General features: G+C 35.9%; 1 protein-coding gene across 1 annotated transcript in view; it reads left to right on the forward strand.

Moving 5' to 3' along the window:
- Window positions 1-13,042, forward strand: part of QRFPR (pyroglutamylated RFamide peptide receptor) — a 47,940-nt gene extending 34,898 nt beyond the window's left edge. Inside the window, exons 4-6 of the mRNA XM_072119342.1 lie at window positions 6,812-7,047; window positions 8,989-9,086; window positions 11,004-13,042. Coding sequence (XP_071975443.1) covers window positions 6,812-7,047; window positions 8,989-9,086; window positions 11,004-11,374 — 705 coding nt within the window. The 3' untranslated portion in view covers window positions 11,375-13,042. The remainder of the gene's footprint in view (window positions 1-6,811; window positions 7,048-8,988; window positions 9,087-11,003) is intronic.
- The last annotated feature ends 709 nt before the right edge of the window (window positions 13,043-13,751 follow it).

Here is a 13,751-nt window from a genome sequence, read left to right on the forward strand (position 1 = left end):
TTCATCTGAGGAACCAATTGAATTGACATGACTTCATCTATAGTTCCTTTCACTAGATAATGACACATTGACTGTTGTAGTATTTCCACTAACACAAAAATTATGTGCTCAGGGCACCCTGGATGTCAAACAGGAAAATATGTTTGTTCAAAGATATCACAAATAACTGTCTGGCACAGTCCTGAGTGTGAGCCAATGTTCAATGAACATAAATTCTAACAAAGTGAAGATTTAATGTTACGAGTTATAACAGTATAAAATAAACTAGAAATTATTTTGTGTCAATTTTTAGACAAAACCAAGTTTGAATACTTTCATTAAAAGCTTTATGTCAACTTTTATTCTAAAAATCTGTATGAGGGATAAAACCCAATAATATACTTGATAGTGGTATTTCATGTAAATCAGTATACCGGTAAACATATTTGTCTTATAAGGTTTGTCAAATAGCAATCATAGATTGCTATTTGAAAGCATCCAAACCAAAGTCACCTCTTGGGACTTAACAGAGGATTCTGTCAGGGTGAAAGGTAAGTTAAAGCACACATATTGTAATGCAAATGCAGGTGTGATGGTAGATACATAGTTTTTAGTTACTGAACATAGTTTTTACATATAAAAAATATAAATAATGAGCTCATATAATAATAAATATATATGCAAACTAATATGCAAAATATTAATAGAGCCAGGTCAGGGTATAGTGCCACACTGTTAACTCCAAAACTTGAGCCGTAATTTTGCAGATATCAGGGTAAGGCTACTTATACAGTGTAGGACAATAAATGTACCGAATGATGAGAGGTGCTTGGTTGTTAGTACCATCTTATAGTCTGATGAATAAACAATTAATATTTTCTTACATAAGACTGTGCAAGCTGAAGATGACTGGAAAACTAAAAGCTAAAGATGGTCATGTGTGATATTTGAGGTTCGCAGAAGACATAATAAAATTCACAGTAATGGTAAGTAGATAAGTAAGTGGGATCTCTTTAGATTAACTTGCTGTTATAGAGAAGGCACAATTCTTAATACTTGTATCCAAAATATGGCAGTTGTATTTCACATCTGGTTTGTCAGCATCTGAATATTGGAGTATAGGTGTGGCTGATACATGTAGTGCAGTGAAGATCATTAAACGCATTTCAGAATAGACATTCTTTTCTCATTACCACAATTGTATATAAATCAAAATCCCAAAATGGCCCGGACTTAAATAGTATCTAAAAATAAGAACAAAGGCCTGGCCTATATAAAGAAACACTTTGCATGTGTATGGGTAAATAAAAAGAAAAAAACAGCATGTTAGTAATTATATCCCTGTGGTAAATTTTATAGATCCTACTATGATAATGATCCTCAAATATATTGCCAGATAGTGTGACGGAAACAAGAATAAAAAATAAAAAATGGATAGGTTTTTTGAGAAGTGGTGTCAGTGGTGGACATAGGCACGTGGATGAATAAAGAGAGAAGATAAAAAGAAACACTTTGTATGCGTATGAATAAAGAGACAAAAAAATCAGCTTGTCAGTTGTAATATCTCTGGTAAATATCTATGGTAAAGATCTTATTGTGAAAACGCATCCTAAATATGGATAGGTTTGTAGAGAAGCGATGTCAGTGTATTTGTGATTTGTATTGTGATTCAATTCTGGACATTCTAGGTTATATAGTTTCCACCTCGCCAGTCCTTTTTTTATTTGCTGACAAATTTATTTATTTATTTATTTGAGTAGACAAGTTGGATCCTCTTTGCAATATTTTTTATAATTGGAAGAGAGGGCATTCTTTGTGAAACTATTAACAATATTCTTTATATGTTTGCCAATTCTTAAGTTCTCCAAATATACTGTTTTTTGCATCCACATTCTACCAGATGAATTACTCCTTCAGAGTTACAGGTAAGAAGCTGTCTAATAGTATGTTGGGGATATAACGATTTCAGTTTTTCTGGGGAAGCATGTTCTACTACAGGCTGTACATCTTTCACACCTGAAAAAGTTTGTATTTTGTTTTGTTTCATGTTTTATACAGTTGGGACTATTTTTTAAAAGGGAACCTGTCACCAGGGTCATCATTGGCTGCATTGTACAGATGCCTTTCAGCCTTTTATAAGCATTTGCATTACCATATAATTGTGTTTTTTAAACTTACCTTGCACCCTGACATAATCCTCAGTTAAGTCCAAGGTGTTGTCTTTGGTTTGAATTTTTCAAAAAACAACATGAAACTTGTCTGTGTTGCAAACTCCTCGGCTTTTAGTCCCCACCCATGTTCTCCTGTAAAGTTCCTCCATCCCCCACTGTTGTCAGCTAACCATGCTATAAGTTTTGTAAAGGAGCAGGATGGAAGAGCTATAAAGAAGCACATAGGTGGGGGATGAGAGCTAAGGACTTTGCAGCAAAGACAAGTCACGTGTTGTTTTTTGAAATACATCCAAAATAAAGCCAACCCCTGGGACTTAACAGAGGATTCTGTCAGGGTGCAAGGTAAGTTAAAGCACACAATTATATTGTAATGCAAATGCTTAGAGAAAGCAGAGAGGTGTGATGGGCTTCTACGACCTGTCTTTAGTGAAAATGAGGTCACTGGTGACAGATTTCCTTTAAACCCAGATTTGGATCTCTAATATAAGCTATGAGAGGTTTTTGGGATAAAATAGGACCCACGACTAGTGAATCTGTCAATTGATCTAGCTTTCTGTAGAGAAAGTTGTGCAATGGCCTCTTGATATTTTGTTGGGCTTCCTCTTCAAATTTGCATATGTTAGTGCAATTTCTTCTTAGTCTTCTAAACTGTCCATAGGGTATATTAAGAAGACCTCTTGAGAGATAACAACTGTCAAAAAGTGTAAAAGTCCAAAATTTCTGGCTGTGAGTTTCTTATATCTGTTACATTTGAAGTAGATAATTATCATTTCGCTTGCAGTTTAGAAGACTAAGAAGAAATTGCACCCACATAGCTAAATTAGAGATCTTCTTATCTGTAGCTCTGAAGGGGTCATTTATGTGGTAGATTGTGGATGCAAAAAGCAGTATATTTGGAGAAGTTATAGGTTTTTAAAGAATTGGTGAATATATTTACACTATTGTGAATATTTTCCGAGACCATACCCTTGCTTCCCATTATAAATAATATCACAATAAAGATCCTAGTTTTCTATAATTTAATACATTACAGCAAATAAAAAAGACTACCGAGGTGGGAACTATATAGCCAAAATGTCCAGATTTGATACATTTACTCCTAAAGGTTCAAATGCAGAATTAGAATTATTTTGGTTCTTGTAATTTTGCTGTGGTTTGGTGAGGAAAGATGGTCACTGGTTGGTTCAGGTCAGGCAGCCTACCCAGCACCTGGACCACCACTGACACTGCTTCTCTACAGACCTAACCATTTTCTATCCTTATCTTTATTTCTGTTTACATACAGTATGCTACCTAGTAATATATTTGGGGGATTATTATAGTAAGATCTATTTTTCACAGAGATACTATTGACAAGCTGTTTTTTTCTCTCTTTATTCAAATGCTTCAAGTGTTTTGTTTTCCTCTCTCCTTTATTTATCCATATGCACTGACACCTCGTCTCAACAAACCTATCTTTTTTTTTTCTTTTTATCTTTATTTTTATTTCAGTTTACGAACATTATCTAGAAATATATTTTGGGACGATTATCATAGTGAGACCTGTACCATTTTTCACAGAGATGCAACTACTAACAAGCTGTTGTAGATATAACTACAAACAAACTGCCGACAAACCAAATGTGAAATACAACTGCCGTACTAACAATTGTGTCATCTCTATATAATCTGAAGAGATCCCACTCAATCTACTCACCATTAGGGTTCATTCACACTGCCATCTGCGGGGACGTACATGCATATATACATCCCCACAGACGGCAATGGCGACACAGCGGCGGTACGGTGCCACACGTGTGGCACCATTCGACACCGCACACCAAGAAAAGATAGAACATGCTTTATCTTTTTCCCTCTGTTTCCTATGGAGGGAGGAGGGGCCACCTCCTCCCCCTGTCCAGAACACGGCGGTTTGCCTGCACGGCGGGCATACCGTGTGTGAATGCAGCCTTATTGTGAGTTCAATTATGTCTCCTGCTGACTACTATTATCACGCATGTGCATCTTCACTACAGGGACGCAGGAGAAGCATAAAGCAAGAAACAAATTGTAATTGGGTGAGATCAAATCTATTTTTTGAACTTCTAAACATCTATTATTTTTTCTACTATCTATAGCAGACTGCACTAAGAGCATCTTAGAAATTTGTTACATTTGTCCTGCACTGAATAAGTTGGCTGACTATATTTATATATATAAAACTATATTTAGTAGCTATACACTATATAGCTACTGAGTTGTCAGAAGTATTCTTTTATCATAGATTGCTATATGATCAACCTTATATGACAAATATGATATGTTTATATTGATTTACTTACAATACCACTGTCAAATATATTATTGGCTTTTATCCCTCATACCGATTTTTAGAAAAAAAAGTTTTGTCTGTTAATTGACAAAAATAAATTCTAGTTTCTTTTATACTCTCATAACTTGTGGAATTTATATTCAATCAACATTGGATCACACTCAGGATTGTGCCAGACAGTTATTTAACGGTATGATTATTGCTCATTTTCCTTGCATCGTTGCCTAATTAGGAGATATGGATATAGAATACCACGTGCCAACACACTATTTTTAGACCTGAGTTTTTCTAATTCTACCTACATTCTCACTATCTAGTGCATTGCAAAAAACCTCAACAGAAAGGAATGCATTTCCATTTGTAGCTAATGGAAAAGGACAACTCATCTATGCAGGGATACGGGGGCACATCGTCAATCAGGGGAAATCTTAATTGACCTTCAGAATGCTTGGCCTCCAGAAAAGTTTATGATAGCAGAAGGTATCTTTTTTGGTCTGATTGTGTAACTATAATGGTTTATACATGTCTATGAAATTGGTTTATAAAGCAAATTCTTTATCACTCTGGCTATATTTACAGGGTAAATGTATGTATGCAGCAATTTAAGTACATTACCACAAGAAACAGGATTTTGTTCCTCCTTATTGATGGAGTGTTAGGATCAATCTACATTTACAAACACATAGCTAACATAGCAGGAAAATGCATTGCCAAACGTTGGAACATGTATTTTTCCTTATGGAAAAAAAATGCTTATTGCTCAAATAATAACAACTCCATAACTTCCTGAAGATCCCTTGGTTGCTTGGAGGACCTCCAACTCCTAGAAGTGTATGGTGATCCTCGCTTTGCATTCCTCCCAAGGCTGATTGCAGCCTGAGTGTTTACTCTGCCCCTAAATTTACTGTCCATGGGATTGCCAGAAATAGCCAAATACAGTTTACAAGAGAGTTAAAACATTTATGAATACATTTTTACAGTCAAGAGAATGTATGATAAAAATTACTAACTAAAATGATCTTGTGAATTGTGAATATTTCTTTTGGACGGTTTAATGTAGCTTTTAACATAAAATTGGAAAAAAAATGCAACTCATTAACTGAGTGATCATTGGAAAATGGAAAAGTAGGTTTTCAATTTGTTCCTTTTAATATTTGAATGAGAAAATGTTTCTAAAGCATTGTCTCTAAGATCAAAGAATCTTAGCTATAGCGCTTAGAATTGCTATCATGTTCCTATGGAAATGTCTATATTGTGAGTATGAAGCAATTCAATTTATTCCCATGGTTACTTGCTTTTGTTTGAATGGGCAAGCAATATAAAAAATATATTTTGTAAAGCTCCTATAACGTTAACATTGTATACGCTCTTATCTTAATTTGCCAAATGTTTGAAACAGCTTCTTCATTCAGCAGTCAGCGGAGTAAAACAGGCTGAAAGAAATAATATGGTTAATGCAGATGAGAATCCATTTTCTTACTAATAATGTAACTAATAGAATAGAAGACAATAAGCCTCATCAAATGTACAGTACATAGATATAAGAAACAGCAGGGATCCATGCATCTATAGACAGACTTAATATGGGTTGGTATTACATGGAAAATTATATGGCTATCGGCATATGGTTTTACTCTTTAAAGCTTATCATAATGTAACTTTTTCTTTGAAGATTGGAAGGGAAAAGAATTACGGTAGTGTGTTTCACAAAGGCTGACAGCAGCAGCAGCAGTAATCAGGAGCAGAATTACCTGCATCTGCCATGTATTGACCTATTTATGTGGGATGATTTGCAACCAACATATAAAGATTTGAGGTTCTACATTAGGTTTCCTTTACTGTAGTTTTGTCACAGGTTGTTGGGACTTTGTCACAGTTTTTTTTACTTGTGTGCTTTTAATAAACCCTCTGGAAATGCAACAAATTCTGGATTTGTTCACTGTTGTTCAATGTTTTTTTTTGTTTTTTTTTAATTTTCTAAAATTTACACAAAGGCTTACTGATGAGCATTGAGTATACCTGAAGGTACAAATAATAAAAAAGTTATGCATGAAAAATAATATTCTTCAAGAAATGTTATTCTGAAGTAGCTGCTGAACTTGTTCTGTCGATTACAACTGTACAACTCATAGAGAGGTTAAAGGCTTCAACAATAATAACTGGATGTACAGATATTGGTAAACTGTGCCTATCTACCTCATGACAAGCTAATAAGCCAAAGAGGTAGATGCTAGCAGATAGTAATGGAGAGAGATGTTTGCTAATCCAATGCTCAATGAAAAGGTTCTTATAATTCAAGTCATTGTTAAGATAAATAGAGACTAACATGGCTTACATTGTTATATTTCAGATTAAATATGACTTTTTGTATGAAAAACAGTATGTTTGCTGCCTGGAGAAATGGACCAGCCACGTCCACCAGAAAGTCTACACAACCTTTATTCTAGTGATCCTGTTCCTCCTTCCACTAACATTGATGCTTCTGCTCTACAGTAAAATTGGTTATGAACTCTGGATTAAGAAACGAGTTGGAGATGCCTCAGTTCTTCAAACTATCCATGGCAATGAAATGTCCAAAATATCCAGGTCAGTTAATGACTTCCGTTTTATGACTTTTATTCACATTTAAGTAATTTGAGTAATAGATCAAATTGATATTGGTATTTTAGAATACATTTTAGACTTTAGGGCTAAAGGGGATCATACTTTTAAACAATGACAGATGAATCTGCTGAATATTTAATATGTAGTTGAAAGAAATCGACCATTTGTTTTTATTCATTGTGAACCAAACATACCTGGAGAATGCTGTAGAGACACTGATGCAGATACATATCTTGTTTTATTCCTGAACCAGGTGGTTTTGCTCAAAAAACAATTATAAAATTTAGGACCTTGGGAAAGCTGGGTTGCATGCAGGCTGTCAGGGACAACTTTCTCTGAAGCAGTAAATAGTTAGGGTAAGAGGAGAAGTATAGGCCAGCCACAGGAGCGACAGAGTTTCATAATCATAATTATAAAATAGATTTTTTTTTTAGCACAACCACTCATTTCAGGGATTAAACAAGATATGTGCCTGCATCAGTGTAGTGACAGCATTCTCTAAATATGTTTGGTTCATAATGCATAAAAGCAAATGTTAGATTGCCTTTAAAGTTCCCTGACACAAGCACTTTACAATTGGATGGTTTAGAAAAACTCTTTGATGGTCTGTCCCTATTCTGAACACTTGCATACTCCCCCACACTGATCACATTTGTATCTATCGGTCACACTGTACTTTAAACTAATAACCATGGACATTGTTGCATTAAAAATTATGGCATTTACTGCAAGCGATTTGAAAAACAGGAGCAACACGGACAATTTTTACTGTTATGCTACTTGTCTTAGGATAACAGTTGTTAAAGTGTATAGTTAGATAAATGGCAACCTTACTGATTGCCCATAGGTACTACAGATGGGTAGTAAGGAGTTCAATATGTTACTGTGCAGTGTTGGCACTCCTCAGGTGACTGTATTGTCCCCCTATTTATTTCCCCTGTACACTTCTGACTTGCGTTGCTGTAGTGCAGCATGTCACCTACAAAGATACAGTGATGACATAGTCATAGTGGACAGAATTGATTGTCAACTGGAGTAAGGAGAATGAACTAGCTTTAAATGTTAGTAAAACTAAAGAAATGTTAATTAGAACTGGGAGGAGACAATCAGAAGTAGTCAGGAGGAGATAATTGACTCGTACAGGTACCTAGGAATTTAGATTGATAATAGATTGGATTGGAGGGTTAACTCAGAGTACTTGGCACAACTTTTTCTACTGGGTAAACTGCGATCTTTTAATGTATGCAGCAAGCTGCTTTCAATGTTCTATAACACAGCAGAAGCCAGTTGTATTTTCTATGGGATAGTGTGTTCTGGTGCTAGCTTGAAGCAGGAAGATTTAGGTCAAATTGAAAAAATCAAAAAACATGCAGGCCAGGTTATTGGTGTTAGTATGGAGAGTTTTAATGCTGTTTTTTTAGATTAGATAGATTTAGATTTAGATAGATTATTGGCAAAATTTATGTCTATCTCACGGAACTCCCTACACTAAATTTAGAAATTAGTAACCTGCATTCTGAATTTAGTGGACGGTATCGCTTACCGAGAAAGTGAAAGATTTAAGTGTTCGTTCCTGCCTGCTGCTATTACCTTATTTAATAACAAGCAGGGCAGCAGATGATAATGGCCTGATACCTCTTGTTCTTATGTAATCATCTTTTGTGTGTGTGTGTATATATGTTTTCTTTTGTTGAGTTAAATGTACTGCTATGGCAAAAAACTTTTAACTATTTTATTTTTTGGTATTATTAAAGTTTTTATCCATGTATCTAGATTTTCTTTTACTATATAACCTAGCATGTTATGGCTCTCACCTTATTGTGGTTTATGAAACGCTTGTCTGAACAATAAGAGTGAGTGATGTATCAATAATGAATATTGCATGATCACTTATCCCGATTAATATCAATTACATTAATGTAGGAAGAAGAAGCGAGCTATCATAATGATGATAACAGTGGTTGTCCTTTTTGCGGTCTGCTGGGCACCGTTTCATGTTGTGCACATGATGATAGAATACAGTGAGTACCATTTGTTATAGTGATGGACCAGTGATCAGGCAGCTTTCCATAATTCCTGATTATTGTGATGATTGTAATCTTTGCATGATGGCCAACCCCCAGAATTTGGTCTTACCTGTCCAAAGAACTTTGTGTGAAATATTGTAAACAGAATGCATCCGAGTAACTTGCAGTTAAAAAATTTATTTTTACTTATATGTCAATTGTGGGCACATTTTGAGACATGAAAAATGGGTTTTGACCTTGAGGGAAAGGTTGGCTTAGGTAACAGGAGGTATAGCTTAAGATTCAAAAATATTGTTAAATTAGGAAGTCTAATAATTTGAAAGATTGATCATTCGGCATTTGTAAGAAATATTTCATTGTTTAAGGCTGCCTGCCTAACTTTTGAACAATGTCGGTTATCTTCCACATTGGTCCAGAGGTGTAGTCGTTTGGCTAATTGCAACTTGCTCTGGGAAGATGGTCAATTCTCTAAAATGTTTCCACTGAGAAATTCCAATAAATGAAGCAGCAAGTTAATACCTAATTGTTTACCGCATTGTCCTGCCCTAGTTTTTGTTAAAGTGAACCTGTCACTTAGTACAAAATCAAAATCTATTTCGCAGGTGTGTCTCTGTTAATTGGTGGTAGATGAAAGGTTTCTGCCCCTTCATTAGCCTTAACTAAAGTCACATACAGTATAAAATAATTGGAGCCATATTTTTTAGTTTTACAGACACCAAATCCAATATGGATAAAAAAAAAATGAAATTTGGCATTAAGGTCTCTTTTTTACATAGTGATAGGTTCTCATATTTTAATCCACCGAATTACAAGAGGGTGTACTATTTTATAATTCATGCAAATGTGTAAAACTTTTTTCACAAAACGATTTACATATTTATTAAAAGTCACAAATATAGGCCATTCCATTTAAAAAAAAATCTCCATTCCTTCTACAACCCTATCCATCAGATAAGTAGGAGACTTGTCTTGTGAAAAGTGACACTGGTTGAAGAGGGAAGTGATTTAGGTGGGAATTGTAATTCTCCATAGGCATATGTTCTTGGCCTCGTGAGCCTGTGGATGTTGGAAATCACAATGCATTTCTCTACAACATGCTTTTAGCAGATTATAAGGCTTGGTAGAGATGGTAGAGAGTGGCTATTCACTTTTGTTGTGTTGAGTGACAATAAGTTGTTTCAAGGTAATTGGGGTTCTAGGACCAATGTGGTCCAGTTTTCTTGACCTTAGTATTCGTAGTGGACATCAAGCCACTTCCTGATATTCAACTGCACAACAAATGTTTAAGTATTAGGTGTTCTGTGTTAAAGTAAATACATTGTGTAATTTTACAAGTAACAACTACCTCTGCACTTCTGTTTTTGAAGTCATCTGTTTATGTAACATGCGTAAATTAGTAGCCTGTAAATTCCAGTTAGTTTAATGTATAATAACTATGTCCTTTTAAATGTCACCATACAAGGGACATAACATTTCCATGCTTTTTAAGATCAGATAATTTTGATGTACTGCTGAATTTTTTCGAGTGTTACTATTGAGGGTGAGAGTAAACCTATATCAGTCATGCAGGTAGCTTTATCCAACAGGTCATTTCCTTGACCTACACATTAATATTGTCTTCTTTATAGACTATAATTTTCATGCAAATGTCATAATATATGTTATCAAGACTAATTATTTAAGCAAATGTGCACATTAGAACAAAATGTGACAAAGCATCTATTATCTGCCTGCTCCGCCTGAGGCCGCCTGTAATTGCCTTTACAATAAAACATTCCATATTAAATATCCATCTCTGTTAATTACACTTTATAGCTTTACCATAATTGAATCAATGTTCAGACCTACAGGAATTTAACTATTTGGTCAAACGTTATTAATTACTTAATTTTCTCCTTTTTACTTTTATAGGTAATATTGAAAATGAGTATGATGATGTCACAATAAAGACAATATTTGCTGTGGTACAAACAATTGGATTCTTTAATTCAATCTGTAATCCTATTGTTTATGCTTTTATGAATGAAAATTTTAAGAAAAACTTCCTGTCGGCGATATGCTTTTGTTTCTTGAAAGAACAATCGTCTCCTTCAAGAAGACCTGGAAATTCGGGTATCACCTTAACACAACAAAAAGTAAGAGATAATACAAGTGAAGAAACTAGGAGGGAAGCTTTCAGTGATGGAAATATTGAAGTCAAATTTTTTGATCAGCCTGTTTCCAAAAAGACCCAAAAAAGGCACATGAATTTGTTTACATCAGAACTTACTGTCCATTCATGACCAACCACAGCCAAATGTACTCAATCATGACTGTAAATACAATATGTTGCGATATAATATCAAATAGAGTAAACATGTTTACATTGAGTCTCAAACAGACCTATGAGCCATAATTTTATGTTATATTTTAATTTAATTTTTTTTTTTCTGCAAAAATAGCTCAATGGGGAAAAATATTTGCATATAATAATAGTAAATGCACCTGACTTCAAAAGAAGGACCTCCAGACCCTTTATTGTGTCAAGCTTTTTGTCAGCTTTATCTTGAATAGATATTTTGACCCCACCGATTAGAGTTCCAAATGCAACCAAGCAAACTGTTCTCTGAGCTCCTCTAGAAGTGAATGGAGAGAACTTATATCATTGGTTTGCTGAAGTGGAAGCTAAATCTACTAAAGATTCCTATAGATATGATGTGAATTATACTATATGTGAGAATAGACATGGTAATTGTCAGTATTCAAGTATATTGAGAATTGGAAAGGAATGGATTTGGGAATGAACCAAAGCACATGTAAGATCTCAATTTTCTCTGTCTCTGGGCCTTATTATTATTTCACAGAAATTCTGTGTATATTGTAGAAGCATCCTTTAACTTTATTCAAAGAGAATCTGTCAATGATACTTTGGGACACTAAACCACCCATAGTTCCCAAATTGCCCAAATTTCATGATTGCATAAAAACCAAACATTTATACTTACCTTTGTCCAGAGTTTCCATCGCCTGTGTGTTGGGCTGGATTCACACGACTGGTGCCCGCTGTGCTATGGTACGGCAGCGCGTGGGGAGAGGAGGAGGGGGAGAGCGCTGCTCACCCCCGCCCCTCTTCATAGGGATACATGGCGCACGGCGCCGTATGCCCTGAAAAAATAGGACATGTCCTATTTTTTCACGGGGTATGGAGCTGTACGGTGCCGAACGTGTGCACACCGTACCACTCCCGTAGGGCGCCGCGCGCCCATTGCCGTCTATGGGGGACGTATATCGGCCGTATATACATCAGCCGTATATACGTTGGCCGTATATACGCCCCCCTTGCGGTAGTGTGAATGCAGCCTTGCAGTTAGTGATGCCGACGTAATACACCCCAGCTTCACTTCCAGCTACATGAGAGTAGAAAATCATGAGATTTTCAGATGTGAATCCAATGTGCCTCATCGACTAACACTGAGGTAAGTAGAAGTGTTTGTTTCGTTTATTGAAGCCACGTAAAGCTTATATATCCATATGAACCTCTATATCATGAGACACTAAAACCTTGGGATTTGCATACGCAAATTTACCATAAATAGGGGAGGAATGTTTTATCTAGTCATAAAGTCACTGCATAATATTATGCCCTGTGAGGGATATTTGACATATCACTCACTGTCTGAAATCAGTCTGATGTCCTTCTAAACTCGGTCACATCTGTCTTGCTTTGGCCTGATGACATCATAGCTAGATGCAGCTGCTCCCCATCCCTGGGACTATTTAAGGTAAATTTACATATATAGTCTGAAGAGAGGTATAGAGTCTCCGCACTGTTCAAATTCGGTGTAAGCCCATACAGGTATATTATAAATGTGAAGTGGTGGCTGGGAGCAGATTGGTACTACCCGATGCTGTGAGGTTCCGTGGCGGTGTTGCTCAGCCTGAGTTACACAGCATGTGGTGTGGTACAGGTGGAACGCAGGAGCCAGACGGCGACGGGCCGTTTCGCGCTTACTAGCGCATCTTCAAGCCGTTGACCGGTCAACGGCTTGAAGATGCGCTAGTAAGCGCGAAACGGCCCGTCGCCATCTGGCTCCAGCGTTCCCCCTGTACCACACCACATGCTGAATAAAGAAAAGTAGTTCCACAAGTTCGGTGAGTGCCGCCTTCTTCTTTCTTATTGTATACTGTAAATTTACATATATCAATCATCCACTTTAAAAGCTTATAACTAGACATTTCAGCAGCAAAACACTGCGGAATAGACAATGCAGAATAGGTGATTACTCAATGCTGCACATATTTTAGTCAGTTATAGTGGAAAAAACACCTAACTGGGAAAAATATAAATATGAAATATGGGCCGCAGATCAAAAAATAATGATGCAAATATCTAATCAGAAAACAAATAATAATGCAGACCACAGGACAGACAATAAAGTACCCAGGCCACAACATATATAATGCAGATCCCTGAATAGACAATGAATAATAATTTGGGCGCAGGACAGACACTACATAATAATACAACCCCCAGATCAGACAATAATAAGCAATGAAAACTGATAATTCAGCCCCTCATACCAGGCATTAATACTGACTCCAGAGCAGACAATAATTATAGAAGTTTTGATTCCAACTGCTGGTTGAATGCTTCAGAGTCACGATCCAGAACAGAGCAGC

This window comes from Engystomops pustulosus, chromosome 1, assembly GCF_040894005.1.
Source record: "Engystomops pustulosus chromosome 1, aEngPut4.maternal, whole genome shotgun sequence".
Classification (NCBI taxonomy): Eukaryota; Metazoa; Chordata; class Amphibia; order Anura; family Leptodactylidae; genus Engystomops; species Engystomops pustulosus.